This window comes from Tetrao urogallus (genome assembly GCF_951394365.1).
Source record: "Tetrao urogallus genome assembly, chromosome: 4".
Lineage (NCBI taxonomy): Eukaryota > Metazoa > Chordata > Aves > Galliformes > Phasianidae > Tetrao > Tetrao urogallus.
In genome coordinates this window covers 41494188-41514418 of record NC_136817.1, presented here as the reverse complement: position 1 = coordinate 41514418, position 20231 = coordinate 41494188, and the positions used below count along the sequence as shown (strand labels likewise).

At 39.3% G+C, this 20231-nt stretch overlaps 1 protein-coding gene across 1 annotated transcript in view; it reads right to left on the bottom strand.

Annotated features, from left to right (window-relative positions):
• Window positions 1–5270: 5270 nt before the first annotated feature.
• FAM149A (family with sequence similarity 149 member A) overlaps window positions 5271–20231 on the bottom strand; it is a gene marked incomplete at both ends in the record, with an annotated part of 25249 nt that continues 10288 nt past the window's right edge. Inside the window, 13 exons of the mRNA XM_079534669.1 lie at window positions 5271–5344; window positions 5817–5895; window positions 6249–6386; window positions 7041–7164; window positions 7497–7724; window positions 7942–8045; window positions 9294–9439; window positions 10159–10349; window positions 11968–12144; window positions 12288–12413; window positions 13299–13441; window positions 14830–14962; window positions 15875–15985. Coding sequence (XP_079390795.1) covers window positions 5271–5344; window positions 5817–5895; window positions 6249–6386; window positions 7041–7164; window positions 7497–7724; window positions 7942–8045; window positions 9294–9439; window positions 10159–10349; window positions 11968–12144; window positions 12288–12413; window positions 13299–13441; window positions 14830–14962; window positions 15875–15985 — 1774 coding nt within the window. The remainder of the gene's footprint in view (window positions 5345–5816; window positions 5896–6248; window positions 6387–7040; window positions 7165–7496; window positions 7725–7941; window positions 8046–9293; window positions 9440–10158; window positions 10350–11967; window positions 12145–12287; window positions 12414–13298; window positions 13442–14829; window positions 14963–15874; window positions 15986–20231) is intronic.

Here is a 20231-nt window from a genome sequence, read left to right as displayed (position 1 = left end):
ACTTGGTAGTGAGCAGAGAGCCTGGATCTGTCCCTGAGCAGGAGGCGGAGCTAACACAGTACGCAGAGACACAGCTCTAGACCACAAAAATAAACAATGACATAAGCAAGAATGTGGAGAAGCTGCCTGAGTGCAGTTTGGGACAGCAGAGCAGGCAGGGGTCAAGGAACAGCACAATTTCCATGCCCCCCTTCAAACAAAGAACAGGAGCCTTCACAGACCAAAACTTTCCTTAAATCACTTCAAGAGAAAATCTTTGAGATGATATGGGGAGGATGAGTGCTTTTAACAGTTTGTTGTTGTTCTTCATGCATTTTTGAATGCTCAGGGCAGAGATTTGCTGCAATGTTCTGCCACACAGTGCCTGAAGTTCTTGAGATGGGAACCGCCTCCCTTTTAGTTTGGTTGTGAGCACAGGGAGGCATCACATATGCTTCTCCATTCAGCTTTCACTCATCTCACTGTTGAATGCTCTGCCATTGGCTAAAATCATGTAACATAACTGACAGCAACCAGCACCAGTGTCAGACCTGGTGGCAGCACCACAAACCTGATAGAAAGGCACAGGCTGTTTCTCTGCAGCTGCTCTCAGAGATCTAAGGAGAATGTAGTTAAGGCCAGCAAGCAACTTGCACAGTGCTTGGGTAGAAGTAAAATACACTTTACCAGAAATGGTAAGGGAGGTAACTGTCCCCCTCTACTCCACTCTAATGAGGCCCCTCCTCAAGTACTGCTTTCAGCTCTGGGGCCCCCAGCACATGAAGGATATGGACCTGTTGGAGCAAGTCCCAAGGAGGCTATAGGAATTACCTGAGGGCTGCAGCACATCTCTATGATAGGCGACAATGTAAGGGAATTGGGGCTGCCCAGACTTGGAGAAGCTTCCAGAGAGACCTTACAGAGACCTTCCAAAGGGGGCCTACAGGAAAACTGAAGAGGAAGACTCATTATCACGAAGTGTAGTGAAAGCATAAGGGAAAATGGCTTTAAATCATCATTCAATCTTAGGGTGGTGAGGCACTGGCATAGGTTGACTAGAGAAGCTGTGGATGCCCCATCCCTGGAGGCTGAGTTAGATGGGGCTCTGAGCAGCCTTACCTGTTGTTTGGCAGCCCTGTCCACAATAGGGAGTTGGAACTGGGTGGGCTTTAATGACCCTTTCAACTCAGATCATTCTGTGGCTTTGTGTCTGTGATCGTAAGCTCTGCTGCTTTTACTGCCTCAGGAGTATACTAGCAACTAAGAGAATAAATACAAATAGAGAAAGAACATCAGAAGCTAAGGAAGGAACAATTAATTAAAATTACTCTTGATAGCAGAGTGGAATAAATTTTAGCACTTTACTCCTGCAGTCTCCTAGTCACCACATTATCATAAGAGCTGACTTGCATTTTTTCTGCACAGTAAACAGCTGGCAATGAACTTTGCTACTAACGCTGTTATTTGTAATGATTTATTACAGAAAGAAGCAGATATATACTGTACCTTGTCTTATAAGCGCAGTGAGTTATATTGCCATCAGCTTCCTCTTTTCTTCAGGTGGGAGGGAGAGAAAGAGAGAAGGAGGAAAGAAGGGAAGGAGGGATGTAGGCGGGACTAAGAGGCACACCTGTATTGTAGCAAGGAGATCATCTAGGTAATTACACACTTTAATTCTTTGCTCATTTTCATGAAGGTGATAAATAGAAGATATGGTTAATCATGATTCTGAGCAAAAAAATCTGTGTTTCTGACTGCTGACAATTCCTCCCAGAGTGAAAAATAACTTAAAAACAAAACAAAACCAAACCAAACCAGTGAAATACAGCAGAGCTAACACTGCAGGTACCTGTCAGCAACTGACGGTGGTTATGCTGATACAAACACAAGAAGATACACCTAAATAGAAGAAATGAGAAATCTGGCATCCCCGAGGCCTAACTATGTCACTGAGGCTCACAATCATTATGAACCTTTGCTCATTGAGCTCCAAAGGAGAATATTCTGCAAGAGAGACACATATCTTTTAACAGTTTTTATCAGGTTGTGGTTAGCTTGTGGGGCCATAATTTTTTTGCCCAGAGAGCCATTTGCTCAGTGTTGTGCTTCAGTAGACACTACCAGTTCTCAAAGTTTTGCCTTCATAAATGTGTGTAAAAGGGCAAATCTTTTACCTAGCTTCTCATTTACATGAAAGTCTGCGTTTGAGTTGCCACAGTATCAATCAGTTGTGCCAGTTCACAGGCTGAGGTAACTAAGGTAACAGGCTTTTGCAGATGAGGAAATCAGTGAAATCATCATTGATGAAAGAAAAATAACTCCTATAGCAGAGCAAGGGTAAAATGGATCTGGTACAATAGAATGTTAAAAGAGAAGTACACAACATATTCTGAAAAGCAAACTGTGATACATTCTTTATGTTAGTTCTTCGCTATAAGCAAAGGCATACAAGGGCATTTCTGCCATCCATTGTAAAAAACAGCATTCAAGGTAAGAAAGATAAACTAGTTGCTGACTTGGCAATCACCATAATTCATATGCATTTGATCTCCACTCTTTCTCCACATGCATGATTACAGCAGGATTACAGCAGAAAATGTGTAGAAAGGCATAGGGAAAACAAGTAATTTTGTACATAGCTTGCTCCAAAAGTAATGCCTCCTATTTATTTCTATGGAAACTTCTCCAGACACAAAGAGAACAATAACAGTACTTGATAGAACAAATTCTCAGCTACAAAACAATGTTTTCCAACATAGTCGCCGCCATTAGCTATGCATTTTCACCAGCAGTGAACAAGAGCCTGCATGCTGTGCTCATAAAAATCTGCATCAGCAGAGTTGACACACTGTAAGTGCCATCACTGCTGAAATGCTCCAACCACCATCACACTGTGCTCACATCCACTGGTTGGTCTCCATAAGCATTTAGCAAGCAAAAGTGCACGTTAATGGGTGCCATATTTTCCACATGGAGGAATTCAGTTTCAGATCATTGCTTCAAATGCACTTCCATGTCAGATGTCAGTTTGTAAGAATGTCCCTCTGCTGCCATCTAACACATGGCAACAAAATGTAGCACGATATTAGTAGGAAGTTTCATCTTGTGGGACAACTTAATAACATAGGAGGCATTACTTTTAGAGCAGGCAACAGCCCTCACCTGAACAAAAATGATATCATAGTATGTCTCCATTTGAAAAGACACTGTCAATGTTGAAAAGCTCAGGCATCCTCCATCATCAGAACGACTTGATAATCAGCTTTATGCTACCTGGGCTTCAAAGCCCAAAGCTTGGTGCAGAGGTGTGCTAAGTAAATACTTAGGTGTGCTGCTAGTATGAGAAGTGAAACTCATTACTTCAACAATTTCCCCTTCCCAACCTCCTCCAAAATAAAAAATAAAAAGAAGGGAACTGTGGAAAGCGTTATCCAGTGCACTGACTACCAGGGTAGGACAATTCATGATTCTGTCAGAAGCCCAAAATCTGACAGAAAGCACTATAATTATCAGTTGACAGTCACTTGTTCCATGTTCCCTCTCCTGTGCCACATTAATAGCCTCCATCGTGCCTCCAGTAATTCACAAGATCTTTTCTTTGATAGTAACCTTCTGAAGCAGATGTTTTTCTGCTCTCCTCTCCAGTGCCTAATTCCAAAGGTCCACAAGTGACAGCAATTTTCCCTCTTTTACAAAGTGCCAGATCTCTCCAATGAGGTAGTTTCCACTTCTGTCATTATAGAACTAAACAAGCACACAACTTCTTTTTTCACTTATTCCACAACCTAACATCAGGGTTACCACAGAGTGCCGTGTGATGGTAAGAGATATATTTTACCATCTTTTCTGTACAGTCTTGTGCACATTTATATAGTACAGGAGAGAGATCTCACAAGAACAGCATTAGAAGCAAGCTTTTGAATACTTAATACTTAAAATACTTAAGTCTGAATTTTGAGCTCACATGGAATTGTGACCTGAGATTTTTGAACAAACTGAATTAAACTGACATGCAATACCAAAGAAAAAGCCTTCTGCTTTGTAAGATACTATATCAAAATACCAACAGTGAATAAATAGCATAACCAAAGGAGGAAACACTATACCAGGAGCGTAACTTAAAAATGCTTTCATTTACTCAAAAGAATGCAGCATTTGATGACCATTTATACAAACAGTAATCTTATTAACAGTACAGATATAAAATATATACAATACAAGCTCTTTGTCTTGGATTACCAAGCTTCAAATATTCATAAAAAAGAAGTTATGAGAACTGGCATTAGTTTCCAAGTACAAGAACCTGATGCTATTATTAATTATTATTCAGACAAATAACTAAATTTTTTTCTTCCTTGTTTTCAACAGCTTTTCTACTACATCTATTTAAATTTCTGGCTATGATGGATGGAGGAATCACTGACTGCATGCACACAGTATTAATAGCCTGGGACATGGAAAGGACTGTGATCTTTGGGCAGAAAATAACCCCAGTTTCTTCTTCCCATTTTGATAGCATACCAAAAACAGGTCTAATTTGTAGAGTAACAGCCAATATTTTATAAGAAATCTCAAGAAAGGGGAAACTGTCTTACTCACACATCAGCAAGCAGGTGCAATTATTCAAGATCTACAAATATGTTTGGCCTGACAGAACATTGTTTCCTATAACCACAGTTTGTCCCAGCAGTTCTACAGCAAATGATACATAGAACAGCTTAAGAAGCAGTGAAACAATTTCATATCAAAAGAATTAAAGGAAGAAGAAAGATTAGGGCAGAAAATATTTACAAGAGAGCAACTGCAATAAGCAGACAATAAAAATGCAGAAATGTTGGAACAGGAGTTGAATAGGAGATGCAGCTAACTCCTGTTTATAAGTTCTATATAGAACTGATGTCTGCGTAGACCAGAACATTTTTAACACTGAGAAAAAAAAAAAGAAAAAGTTGGAACAGGACTTCACAGCATAAATGTAACTTATTTACTTCTACAGGTAGAATAACAACTCCATAAGGAAAGATAGAAAGAGGAGGATTGCCTGAGAAGAAAGTATAGCAGCATCTCAACTCTGCAAAGAGTGCATTCATTCTATATTGCACTATTTTTTAATCTAACATCTGATTTAGGCAACTTCAAAACAAGGTAATACAGATATTCTGGAGGATCACAAGGTTCATCAGTAACCAGCATACTGCATGTGCTCATTGTCAAACAAGATACTATCTGGCAAATAGAGTGCTTTAGTCTTCCATTCACTGCAGAGGGCTTCTCTTTTTTTCTAGACTTCGTTAAGAAGTGATCTGAAACCTCCTCCGTGAAGTTAGAGGATTTCTATGAAAGGATTTGTAGTAATGTTGTGACCCTAGAAAATATAATATGTTCATTAATAACAGTAGAAACAGCAAGACATTTATGTGTTATGTATGAGCCACTGCCACCAGCCTACTCAGATCAATACTTGCTAACCTGCCTCTAATCTCACAGCATCTCTTATATAAATTATGACTACAATCAGATAATTATTATAATCAGATAATTAGTCTGTACACCACATAATCTTGCCGTAACTGTAAATACACTGAAATCTCTACTAAAGTATTGGAGGAGTGGGAAATATGTTTCTTTCAAATTCTAAGAACAAAAAGATCCTTTTGGGACCATCTCTGAACAAGCAGTGCGAGTAAACTTCAAAATGAGGCCCAGCAGATACTGCCAAGCACACCTATTCTTTCATGCTGAGATGGCTCTCCTTGAGCGCTTCATTTCTGCATTGCAGAATGGGTTAGTAGCTTTTGCTAGCCTTCCACCTTTCAAGCCATTCTTACTTTGCTTACCTATTAAAAATCCTTGACTTGTTCCTCTGTGATTAGAAAAATCCATGGGAGTTAGTGATCTTTTCTGAGATCTGTCTGTCTGTAAAAACAAAAGAAATACTATTTGATAGTATGATATTCTTACTTGATGATGATCTGCTTGTTATGTTCTAGTTCAGCACAGTCAGTACTAACAACCTGCAAAGCTACAAACAGTACTAAAATCTACACTCTGCCATGCAGATTTCCTCAAAAAAATCTGTTTGCTGCATTAGACTTGAGGAAATTCCTTCCTCATACATTAGTCCTGCTTTGCAAACATCCATATCCTCAAAAAGACTTTGAGCATCCTGCTCTCTAGAAGTAGCAGAAATCCACGTACACAAGAAACCAGAAGAGATCCAGCAAATAAGACCTTCTATACACCAACAATAGGCATGAATGAGTGTTTACAGCATGACATACCCTGAACGTATGAGTTGTACTGGGCCTTGAAAACCGATCAGTAACAGTTCGTTCTCTGACTGGCTGTTGCTCTGTACTGCCAGGTACTGCACTTGAGACTCTGCTATGAGCATGTTGTCCTTGATGCTGAGAAAAGTCAAAAAGAACACTGGGAGAACACAGCAACTGAAATGGTTAATGTAATTTGTACATTGCTGTTAAAAAAGGCACAAAAGATGGAGAAAGGGAAAATATTTTCCCACTAACCACAAGTGCTGAATTCAGGTCATTTAAACCTACTCATGCTTTTCAAATAGACTTGAATCTGTACTCATCTATACTATTTATAATTCCTAGAAGGCCTATATTAGAAAAAATGACTTTACTTGTGTCTAAATTCAAAACTGTATTCTGAAGAGAAAGAATAATACGTCAATTTGCTTCCATTCTTGTTGCTTATTACTTTTTCTATTGTTCAAAAATAGGCCAGAATCAACCTCATAAATGTTAATCCCAGTCAATATCATTTTCTATTTCTTATACACACACAAACAGACCAAGACACTGAAAAGAGCTATTTAAATTCATATTCATAGAAATACAAATCTGGTCAGTTGGCTGCTTTTGTCTCTTCCTTTCTCCCCTCCCCCCCTCCCCCCCCCTTCCCCTTCCCCCCGGCCCCCCTTCCCTTCCCCCCCCCCCCCATCCCCTCCCCCCGCCATTCCAACCAGTGATGACAAGCAATTTACTTATTTTCAAACAGCTAGCTGTTCTTTACCACTACAAAAATAAACAACTTACAGAGCTCTGTTGCAACTGAGGTACAACCGAAGGATACTGTTTAACAGCCTCCGAGTTTATTGGTGGTAACTTGTTTCGGGCTGTATGTGCAGAACCAGAAGACAAACGATCCAAGTTGGCAACCCTACAGAATTTTAAGAGATTGTCTTTTAGGAAAATTCATTTTCAAGACTTCTTCACTGAAGTAATGTAAAATTATTAAGCAGTACATTTCTTAATAGAGTTCAGCCACAGAAAGTAACAGCACTTAATGTAACAAAAAAACAAAAAACAAACAAACAAAAAAAATCAAAGAAATGCCTCTCCTCAAAAAACACTGTTCTGCTTGCTGCATTTTTATCTCTCAATTTTAGATAATAAATCTTTGATTAGTTCTCAAGTATTTTCCAAAATCCTTCACTGGTGAAAGTTCAGTAAAGTTCTGAGGAAAGCAGAAAATAAAATGAAAAAACTCACAATTTAGTCCCCCTAAGGATTTCATCATTGTACATATTAGGAGCTTTTGAGGAGAGTTGATCAGAAGTGAGAGAAGGTAACCTACGATGGCTTGGTAGCTTCCTAGCAGATGCCAGCAGTACCCGAGATGATGAGAGAGCATGGCTATCAGCTATTCTCCCCAGACTAGTGTGCACTGAATTTGGAGCACTGGAGCTAATGCTATGTGGTTTGTCTTCTTGTTCATTCCTGAGAGAAAAGAAAGGAAAATGAGATTGAGGGGGGAAAAAAAAAAAGAAAACACCATAAAAGTTAAGGAAAAAAAAAAAAAGAGCTGTTAACAGAGTATCAGAACATTCAGTCACATTGGTGATGCAAACAAGGATGTCTGTCTCTTCATAGCTGTAAAATATCTTTAACATTATTTGATTTATAGAATTTTAGAAAGTTTCCTATCAATACTTACTGTATTTTTTGTACTGCAGCAAAGTGCCTCTGTTGGAGTGGTTTTGCCTGAATTGTCATCACTCCATTCAAATCACTACAGAAGCTGCTGGAGAAATGATGAACCTAGGAACAGCAACAACTGCACATTAGCCTTTCTTTCTATTATATACATATATATATAGAGAGAGAGAGAGAGAGAGAGAGTGTGTGAAAGAGAGAGAGAGAGTGATAAAGGGAGAGAGAAAGAGAGAAGACCTTAAAAAGCCCATATTTAAAAGATATTCTATTTGTTTGCTTAGAGAGGCTTCTGTTTAGACTGTTCAACAGAAGTAGCAAATGGAGCAAATACATCACTTTTATTATTTCAGAAAAATATCAGAAAATTGAGGTGTTACTGAACTGAATTTTGTATTTGCAACATAAGGTTCAGTTTTAACAGGAATTAAATTATCTAACTTTCCCTCAGCACAGTCCAACTCAGGAGTGCAGAGCCTGAAGATCACTTATCTGAGCACTTTACTTCTTTTTGCTGCTGGGACTACTATAGAGCTAAGGATGCCAATGGGGAGAACTCAGACTGCTGTGCTATCTCTTCTGTGTTTCCTATCTTGCTACCTTAACCAATGCTGGATAAAGATCAAATGGGATAGAATGAAGTTGCTTGCATTGAATACACAGATGTGGGAAAAAAAGAGAGAAAAAAGAAAGAAAGAAAGAAATAGAGGCTAGAAAGAAAAGAACCAGGATGTGCAAAGCAGGAGCCAATGGACAGAGGGAAAAGGCACTAAGCAGGACCAAAAAAAAAAAAAAATAAAAAAAATAAAATAAAATAAAAAGGCATTTTATCAATACAAACACAAGCTTCTGGAAAGACAGGCAAGCCCTATTGCCAGCACTGAAGTGTACTGCAAAGCCCCCATATGAAAGAGGCAGCAGAGGTGAAAAGAAATGAGCCTGAAAGTCACAGGATTTTGTGTAAAGCACTTGAAGCGAGTTGCAGTTCCACATCCCTGCAGACCAGGGAAGAGGCTAATTTGATTATCTAAATTCTACCAATTCTGGCTGTGATAAAAGCAGAATTATTCTCTAGGGAGGGAATACAGGTCTTCATAAAATTCAATTTCTAAAAAAATCTGTGGTCTGTTGAGTTTGTTATTCTTTTTATTCTTAAATCAACCTCAGCAATACTTTAGCGATAATGCTGCCCTTAGGAACAACCAAATAGGTGATGGGGGAGTGAGGACACTCAACCACCATTTTAAATGCCAGTACTTACTTAATTGAATTAGGCTGGGTTGGTTTTCAGTTTGTTTTTTTCTTGTTTGTTTGTTTGATCTTTTAAAAACAAAGGTTGCCTGAGGTTATCTTTACCTGTGATGAAGCTAAATGAGATCCAAAAGACACACTTCGTGCTTCAGAGCCTCTGGAAAGGAGGATGCTGCCAACATCTGCTGTAACACAAACAGCTGGCAGCTTACCTGTAACAGCTTTCAGCTTCTCTGCCTGCTTGGCACTCTCTGCACAATAGAGAAAAAATAAAAATAGAGGGAATAAAACGCATTTTGTATTTTAGCAGCATTTTCTGAGATTTTAGCAATATTCAACTTCACAGGAAATACTTTGATACACTTTTAAGTTTCCAGGATACTTAAAAATCTACTAAAAATAACTAAAGGTTGTTTTTCTGAAAGAATTTCCTATTTGTTTATGTGTTTTTTTTTGTTTGTTTTTTTTTTTTCCGTTTGCTTGTTTAAGAAAATACTGCTAAACATTCCTGGAATATTATTTTAAAATTCCCAAAGATTATCTTTTTTAAGAAGAAAAAATGCGGAAGTCTTGAACCTATCATTTTCTGACAGAATCAACCAACTTCTTTTTGTTTTGAGTATAAATCAACATCTTGCTTCTATTAGAAACTCAAATTCCCAGATTCACACTATGCCAGCAATCCCCCGCTAACGGCATCAATTTGTAGCAGTGATTTAAAAACAAAAGCATGTCATCTCCAGTAACAGAATTCTTCAAGTCAATATTCTGACCTTTTTACACTTCTAAACTTGCTACAGATTAGTAGGAAATCATTTTAGGTGCATTTGCAGGGTGGTTTCTGGTAAGACATTACATATATAACAATGCTGCACTACAAATATACATATTTCTCAAGTTTCACTTATACGGAAAAAATAATCATCCAAGTTAGATGTTATGAACTTTGTATCTAAAAAATATCAAATACCTGTGACATTCGTCTCCAAATGTTTTTTAATCAGTTTCTCCAATATTCCAATTACATTACTCCATAAATGATCAAATATTTCAGAAGCCACAGCATCCCTGATACAAGCCATTGGAGAAACAGGAGGAATGCCATTCTTACTCCTCTTCTCAGCAAGATGTATTTTCTTTCGCTCCAAACACTCATCATCACTAATAAAACATAACAAGTCTTTTTTATCAAGTCCTGTGTACCTGTATACATCTGCAACAATCCACTAGTGATCAAAGAAACAACTTTATGTCCAATGTTTAAGTTAAACAGCGTAAATATACATAGGTTGCTCTGAAAGTAATGCCTCCAAGAAAACTACAGCAGATAAAAAGAGCACAACTATATTATTTGGTAGAGCAAATTCACAGCTACAGAAGGATATTTTTCAACATAGCCATCACCATTAACTATGCATTTTCACTGGAGATGAACAAGATCCTGCATGCCACGCTTATAAAAATCTGCACCACTGGAGGTGAAGCATTGTTGTCACTGCTGCAATGCATCACTCACTCAGAGCCTCACTGTGCTCACATCTACTCTTTGGTCTCCATCAACATTCAGCAGCATTGATAAATGTAAATGGGTGCAATTGTTTCTACACAGAAGAACTCAGTGGCACACCTTTGCTTCACGTGCACTTTCATGCCAGGCATCATTCTGTCAGACTGCCCCTCTGCTGCCATTCATCACACAGCAACAACATGTAATGGAATACTGGTGGGAAGGTACAACCTCTACTGCCATACCAACAATATCCACTTCTGACATTGTGTACCAACATAATGAAATGGGAGGCACTACTTTCCAAGCAGCCCATGTATTTCAGAATTGAATCACAAGAGAGACAAGAAACAAGAGACACAAAGAAGGGAAACACACCTTCACTGAGATCCCTCTTCCAATCATTTTGCTTATGTAGTAAAACAAAGTGATTCTTAAATTCTAGAAGGACATCTAATCCCAAAACCTTTCCAAAAAAGCATGTACCCATATGCTTTTTCAAAACAGGACTAAATGGTCTGTCTGGATCTCACTGGTTCCTCAGCTTTTCAGAAGCATGTCTTTTTCTGCAAGTGCATCAATCTTGAACACAAAAGATAAACTTTTTGTCCTACTAATTCTACTAAAGTCTGCCCTCCACAGAGGTCTTTTAGAAAATAGCATGTTATGGTCTTCTGCCCAGCAACCTAGTTGCTGGAGCATTCAACCAGTCTACTGGAAAACTGGCTTGCATATTCAAGAAGATACTTTTACTACTCATTACTCAAGAGAATGTTCTAAATGCAGGCTGTACTGTGCACCTCTTGCAAAGCTGTTCTACAATGCACAAGGATTTAAGATTCGTTAGGGCAGACATTGGAAGCACATCCAGTGTGATGACCCTAAACAATCTGGTGGTCAAGACATTCACATGAAGAAAGCAGATTGCTTCATTCTACAGCCTGTCTCAAAATTGAATAGACATTTTTTTGGATCTCCATGCAAAAAAATGCCTCAAAGCAATTAGTGGTTATGAGACATTTCTCTGACATGAGATATGTGAGTTTGGAACCATCAAAATGATAACCTGGTCCTCCACATGCCACTGAGTGCACTGATCACTGTGCTACTGAGTAAATAAACTGTATTTTAAGAAGAGAAATCCAGTTTATGAACCCTGGCTGGGCTCAGTGAGAATTTTTCATTATATTCTTTAAAAAACAAACAAACAAACATAAAAAAGAAACAAAACAAAACAAAAAAAACCAACATATGTATATATCTGTTATTTACAGCTCCTTGATGTCAAAGGCGAGATATTCTTCCATTTTTCCATCAGCATCATAGATTTCTTCTTCCAGGAATGAATACATGGATAACTCAGTGCCATAAATCGTAGTGGAATTTGAACTTATTGATTTCTGTACTGGAGATACTTTAGGAACCAGCTTAGAGCCGGAAATGCAGAGTCTGAAAAATTACCAATAAAATGAGAATTAAATACTCAAAGAAAGAAGCAGAAAGAAGCATATATTTAATTACACTGAAAATTTTTAGTAAAAGTAATATTTTAAATTTCTGAAAAAATAGAAAACTTAAAAACATGAACATACTCTTTTATGTTACTAGTACATTCATGAAGACCAAGTAAACACTTAGTATCCACAGAACTATCATTTCTGCTTTCAAAGTGCTGAAAACCTTCATTCTTCGGTGACAGGATCTGCTTTCCCAGAACCCTGAAGAAAAAAAAAGTGAGAGAGAGAGAGACCTTAGGGAAAAATCCATTTGAGTGAAAATATTAAAATGCAAGTAATTGCAGAGGAGTTTCTAGCATACAATTTTTAAGATCAAGTTAAGTCAAACTTGGTAGATCACTATAAATGTATAAATATTAAACAAAATACATCAGAAATATTTTCAAATGAATGCAGCGGACAAATAAAATCTATTAAGAGCACAGGATATACCACATCCCTGTGGTCAAAACAACACAGAGCTCCCAGATTAATTCAGTTTACTTTCAAACTCTTGAACTCAGTACCACCAGCATCAGATTTGAATCATAAAATCATACATACAGGAGGTCATCTTGTTCAACATTTCACCTGGTTAAAACATCCTAAAAATTGTGAAATGACAATGCTTTGAATGAATTGCACAGTACAAAGCCTGTCTCCATTTTATAAATGTTCTATCAATTTTTACACCCCTATAAAAGGTGAAATGTGTCTTAATGCTTGTGAAAACTGCCATAGTGAGGTGGCAGTGCAGTGCATGTGGTGAAGCATGTGGTTGCTTTCATTTTTTGTTTTTTCTAAAAGTAAATAACGAACAGAATTAACACTAAATTTCTTGGGATTTGACAGCATGCTTTCACTTGCAGTAAAAACAAGTGGTTTTATTACAAGATGCACTCTTTAATTGGAAAAATACATGAAAATGGTGATCCTGATTAATCCTGATAAAATATCTTGGCCTGCCATCACCATATCAATCCATAAAGAGCATTAGCTGCTAGTGCACTACTAAGACTTATCACACAACAGTGGCACAGCTCAAGTCCACACTGCAACTCAGAACGATAACCAGTTAAAACAGGTACCAGCAAGAAATTTCCTTACCTTAGATGAAGAGATCGCTCAACCCAGTCTGCGCATTCTGCCTGCAGGCTCTGAGTTTGGGAGGTCACTTTTCCTTCAAACAGCATTTCATCAATATCCCAGAATAGCTGATGCACTCTCTGTGTGTTGGCTTCATCAAATTCCTACATATCATAAAATTAATAGTTGTTGGTAAACATTTAAATAAACATTAACATTTAAAAGAACATTTTTAAGAATGGGACAACTGATACTTGGCTGAGAATCTCAAAATGATCTCTACACTACCTACTTTGGACAAAATTAATGTGCTGCAGTGCAAAAAGAGAGGCAGTTGGCTTGATCAAGGTGCTGTAGCAGTGATCTAGAAACCTGCATTTCTTATGAAGTCAATTGGTAACAGAGCTGCCTGAGAGCAGCCAACAGAAAACTTCAATTACAAGGTGTCACAGCTCCTATCTCCCTTTTTAATACAGCATGCACCTCTGGGACACAAGACACCAAAGCATCCTGCTTCTTCAAGTGGAGCTTTTCCCTTCTGGGTAAAACAGCAAAGAGATAACATGTGGTTGGGAAACAGCTCTGAGTGTGAGAAACTGCATTACATACCCTTTCACTGAGCTCAGCACAACCAGAATTGGATGAGTTCAGAAGCATGTGAAAAAAGAAAAGGATCAGACTCTGGCCAGAGAGTTAGGTACAAGCACATTGCTGAAGAATTCTGGCACCGTATTCATGCACTATGTGCTATATTCATTATATACTTTGATATACTGAAATGGAAATAATCAGGGTCCAAAGCACATCTGTTCACTTCCACCTGAGTTCCCCAACCGCTTCAGGGATCACACTGAAGAGATGGGAAAATAATTCTTGGCCAGATAATGTCACATTAGGCTGCCTCCAGTAGGGCTGGAAGTGGCAGATGGGAGCAGTACCCTGAAAGTGAGGAGATGATGTAGAAGGTAAGAGACACCATCACCATAAATGAATAGCTTTTTAAAATGAAAGTGGTGGTGACTGCTGTGTTTTTCGGTTTATTCAAAATGCCGCCACCATGGTTGCCCCTTTGGTCAGGCTCACTAATGGGCTTTACTTATCCCTGTACTACCTACAACCCCACTGAGCTTAGGCAAGAGCTAAATATTTATTTAGATTGGGATGTCTGCATGCATACACATGAATGTACTTAATGACTCAAAAAATTGAAAATAGTCAAATTTAAACCATCACTTATGTTATCCAGTACTTGAAAACAGTACTTGAAAAAATATCCAGTATTTGAAAACAGATTGGACTCAAAACCTTAAAGACTACCTATATCTCAATTCCATTGTTTATTCTTTTCTTTAAAAACAAAACAAAACAAATCAGCTGATTATCAACTTGCAAACAAAACTGTTTAAAATATTCAATTAATATCTTTAATCAATAGGCTATTGCTGATGGAAGCAATTAACTCTTCTTCTATAAGACGCATCCATTTTCCGTAAAAATTACTCTTTTCCAGAATACTTGGATAAAGTGTACTGTAAAAGATTTTGTGACATACATCGTCCCTCCAAGAGTAAACAGAACTTCTTTCAGTAGACAAACCAGTTGTACAGCTTTTTATCCCAGACCAAGAATTATTCAGGTCTGTGAGTGTTGCATGTCCACTAGATGAAACTGATGAAAGCATTTCACTGTGAAAAGAAAATAGTTAAAATGAGGAATATGATGGTTTTCTATAATAACATTTTTTAAAGTAATTTAACTGATCACTTAAATGGACAGCAATATGTTTGCCTGTTGCATGCACGATTTTCAGGACATGAAATTAAAGACACTGTGAGGAATTTTAAGTGCACGTTTTAAAGTAGAGTGCTGTGGGTACATGGTCCTATTGGTACTATTTCCTGCCTCAAAGGCAATTCCTTCCACTGTATTTATTTGGTTTTGTATACCATTGTAACCATAATGGCACTCTAGAACATGGATAGATATTCCAACACATATATGTAAGTACACACACATACATTTCCACCTCTAACAATTATTTTGTCTGTGCTCCAGTGTAATTAATGGGCACATAAAAAACGGCACATTAAGGATAACATAAATCTTCTTTAGCTCTATTAGAAGCTATCACAAGGAGATTCTGTACAACTGAACATAAAGCCTCTGCAAATGTTTCAGTTAGCATCAGGTTATGGGTCTGTACCCAGAGGCTTTCCTTCTGTTATTCCTGGTACGCTTTAAAATGTGAGCTCTGGGATTACAACTTCCCAGAAAGCTCAAGCATGTCTCTATCAGCTACCTCCACCCCTGGGATGCAATCAGACACACAGGCCTAGCAAAGGCTAACCAATATTAGCTGGAATGAAATTCCCTGACAGTTAACTGACTTGAAAAGCTAGTTAGTATCATCTGCATTTAACTGCCAAGACTGATTTCCCTCCCAAGTTTAATTTGTACCCTTACTGTGCTCTAACAACATGCAAGCCTGTAGCACAAATCAGGAATAAAGTTCCACTGCTGAAAATTAATATTACTCTTGAAGGGACTATAAGCCAAGAGTCCATTAATGAAGTACTTATTCAGAAGTTATTGCATACCAACTGTAGTTATTGATGGCTTCTTGCACATTTCTCTCAAAAACTGCTGGAAGAGATTCTCCACTTTTTCCTGAATGATACCGATTTGTAGAACCTCTGGATAGTCCCTTCCTAAAGGCACAAAAAAAAAAAAAAAAAAAAAAAAAAAAAAATTAATTTCATAAAATTAAATAAGCTACACTTACACCTCTGAAGAAAGATTTCAGCAACTCTAATGAAATTTTCCATCACAGAATGGTTGATATTGGCAGGGATATTTTAACTCCACAAGCATTCTACCCATTTTTGCACTTTAAAGTTTGAAATGAAGCACAAAAACTGCAGCAGCAGCTCACTACACCTGAAACAGAGGAAAGTCACTAAATAGCAACTGCTCATGCAGTAATTGGTTAACTGGACATTTCCATTTGATCATTAACTGAAAGCCAGTTTTCTCAAATGTATGTGCATAAAAAGAAAGTACAGATATGGTGCCAACCAAACAATGTCCCTTACTAATAAGGCTACGAACACTGCATCTGGCTGTTCTGTTTAAGTGAACTGAGATGCTAGTAGAGCAAACGTGCATATTCTTAATAACATTTACAGGTCATAATGCATCAGTTCTTCCAGTATTGAAAATTCTCTAGCACTATATTAAAAAGCAAGCTACAAGCTTACTATTACTATACATTTCCAGAATAACTGTTTCTAGAAAATGCCTTTTTTAGATCTCCAAATACCTGAATGCATGCTCAGATTTTGAAACATCCCTTTCAAACCACACATATGAATAGCAAAATGAATAGCCACACACATAGGAGTGCCTCCAATATTATTGTTGGTCTTAACTGAATAATCTGTAATAGAAGAAAATTCTTCTAATTAAAATTTAGGTAATTCCACTAAGTTCTGCCATTAATATGCTAAACCCATTCTGAGAAACATGCTTAAAATCAAAAATTTCTAATCAGGCAAAGATCTTTGTGAAAAGCAGTGTATTCATTATTGCAATAATAGGCACACACCTCCTACTGACAAGGGAGAAATTGCAAACCCAATCATTGAAATCCATTCTGTTATATACCCTGAGTCTGATGCAGGTAATACCTCTTTTGGCACTCATTGGTTGAGCATCTCAGGTTCACAACGTTCCCAACACTGTTGCTACGATGCATTTAAATACAATGTCTGTTACCAACCTATTCGTTTTAGGTATGTTCTGTATATTCCTATGGTAACTAGAGGACAGTATTTCCAAAAAATAGCATATTTGTTGTATCCTGTGCTAGCCATTCCCCTACCCTATATAGTTACCTTATATAGTGCCTACGCCAGTTCTACCCAGGTCGGAATGCCACAGCCTCAATTTTACTCTGTTCAGCAACTTCCTTTATGAAAAATAAATTATCCTGAGCTACGTACAGGAATACTGGAAATTTCCACCAAATTTCCAAAAACACAATCTACCTCTCACACTCATCACTTCAGATTACACATGAATGCGTCAAAATGTTCCTCAGAAGCATTTTCAGAGTAACAGATTACTTCACCTGCTGAAGTTCTTATTTCACCCCAGTGAAACCCTCAGGTCATAACTGCAAACAGCAACATGGTTACATCGAAGTACATTTGTAAATGAGTAACTGTAAGGAAACAGCTCTCTATTTAGAAGCTTGCTTAATTCCTTCAGCCAGAAAATACATATTGGCCATGCAACTGCTAGGATTCCTCAACCATACTCCTATGCTTTCCTGTGTTATTCTTCATTCTGCACAGATTGCAAAGACATGAACATCAAAACCTAACTGTCCATTCAAAAAGGCAATTTCATACCTATGCCCTGGCTAATAACCACTAAAAAGCTACCACACGTTTAAACTTGCACATTCTTGGAAGTAGGAACAGCAGCATTAAGAAACATCTCTACATGCTTGCTCTGATCTTCCTGCCCTATCCCTTGTTCACCACACCAGGACCTATCTCCCACGTAATAGTAGTAGGCTCACAAGCCATCTTTACAAATCTCCACCATTTCATTTCTTGTATTTTTGCCCAGGTCATTTTCTAAGTTCTTTCTCAGTTTTTTCATAGGTGACTTTTGCCTTCCACAGCTCAGTACCACCAACAACCTTCCATGACACTGCTAATTCCTTCAACCAGCCAATAACAAACCTGCTGTCACTGGCCCCACAGCAATCCTATGAAAACCCACCAGAGGAGGAAGCCTTGTGCTCCTCTCCTGCTTCCACCTGCAGTTATTTCTCTGAGTAAGGAACCTTTCCCCCTCCATCCTGGCTCTTTCATTCCCTTGAAAGACTTCTAGTAACCTGCTCTGAACACGCTCATAGGACCTCCTAGCCCTACAAGGTTTATGATTCCTCAGAGAATTCCCAAGTACCTTTTCAGTGGCTTTAAAGTCAATCTAGACTTACACACATGTGAATAAATTGAACCAATAAAACGCCCCTGACTTCCTCTGCAAAACAAAGCACATAGATGGCACAGCGCATAGCCTGAGATGCTGCTGGGAGGTGTTTCTGCTGCATTATTTCCCTGCACGCACAGGTACTGTGCCTCCTGACTCCCTGGACTACGTGACGTCGGGAAATAAGTCAGGAATCAGCCACAGAAAGAAAAAAAATATCCCTCCCAGTACATCCACAGTACACTCCCCCAGCGATGAGAAACGCGACAGGCTCCTCGGAAGCCTTCACTGAAGCCTGCAATGGCAGACACCGAACGGCAAGCCTCCAGCGCTGCCCGCAACCCACCCGGCCCCGAACAGCTTCCCCCGCAGCCAGACAGAAGCCGGCCTCGAGCGGCTCCGCACTCACCCTACCACCAGGAGCCCCCGGCGGCCCCGGGAGGAGCCCGGAGGCCCGGGACCCCTCGCCCTGCGCATGAGAGCGCGAGGTGGCCCGGCTCGGCGCAAGCCCCCGGCGGCCCCTCGCACCGCCTCCGGGCCCGCCCTGCTGTGCTTCACCTCCCCCCGGCGACCGTGTCCTAAGCGGGTAATAGCGCAGGCTGTCGCACCGCTCGTTCTCCTACAGAATCACTGCCGCGAGGAAAACAACACGGCGGCAGTTATTTGTGTCCCGGCTGATAGATGTGGTCGCCTCGGCTTCCTCCTCCTTCAGTGCGTTTTGCAAGTCACTCTTCAAAGCATACAAAATGCATTTCCACAGTGGCAAAACTCCAGCTTTACATTACCTCCAACAGCACAAAACCTTGCAGGTGGCACTGACCACTGCCTCCGCAGACCAGAATCTGAGAACGTCCTATGGGATCCAAGTGACAGTCCAGCTATTGCAGCACTTCATGAGATGGCAGCAGCCAGACATAGTACGTAGGGGAAAATCTGGTCATTATCTGCAGTACATTTCCTCCTTCTCCAGCAGTATCCACAGTCTCAGTTATGTGATGTCAGGAGAGTGTGTCCCTGACCAGTCCTTCCAGAAGTTCCTGTCCACCACCTTCTTGGAAACCATCCTGAACCCACTGATCCTATTTGCCTCTACAGCCACTCATTGCAACAAGTTCTAGAAAAGTTACTCTGTAAAAATAAACTTTTTCCCCACACTGTTTGAACTAATCCCCTAGATGGCCATGCATGCTCTCCAGTTCTCCTATTGCAGCTACTAACAAGTAGCTCTTGCCCTGCTTCCCCAGAAAGCTGCACTCAGGCACATTGAGCATCATGCCCATAGTAATGCCATCCAGAGCCAACTCTCACAGCTGGTGAGTTCACCTCACTCCCAGACCTGAGGGCAGGTCATTTTCACTTGACACATCTCAGCTGCCTTCCTTTAGATGTGATTCCAGAACTGCATGCAGCATTCAAGATGTAGTACACTGCACTGAGAGGATCCTCTTCACTCTGTTCCTGACAAGGCATGAGATTGTTGCTTTTTGAAATACAACTGCGCACAGAAACATCTACAGAACTACCATAAGTACTGCCATGATTTCTTTCCTTTTTCTTAATTGCTAGTTTCAGGGTCAGCACTACATAAGTTTATTTTTCCCCTAGATGCATTATTTTTATATACATACACCATCTGTGTGGGAGTCAGAGACAAGGCCCTTTTCAGCAGTCTGTGGGGGCAGGACAAAGGGGAAACAGCCATAATCTGAAGCATAGGAAGTTCCACACAAATATGCAAAGAAACTGCACAGTGAGGGTGACAGAGCACTGGAACAGGCTGCCCAGGTAGGTTGTGGACTCTTCTTCTCTGGAGACATTCAAGACCCATCTGGACATCTATCTATGCAATCTGGTCTAGGGAACCTGCTTTGCAGGAAGGCTGGACTACATGATCTCTGGAGGTCCCTTCCAGCCCATACAACTCTGTGATTCTGTGACTATTTTTGTTTA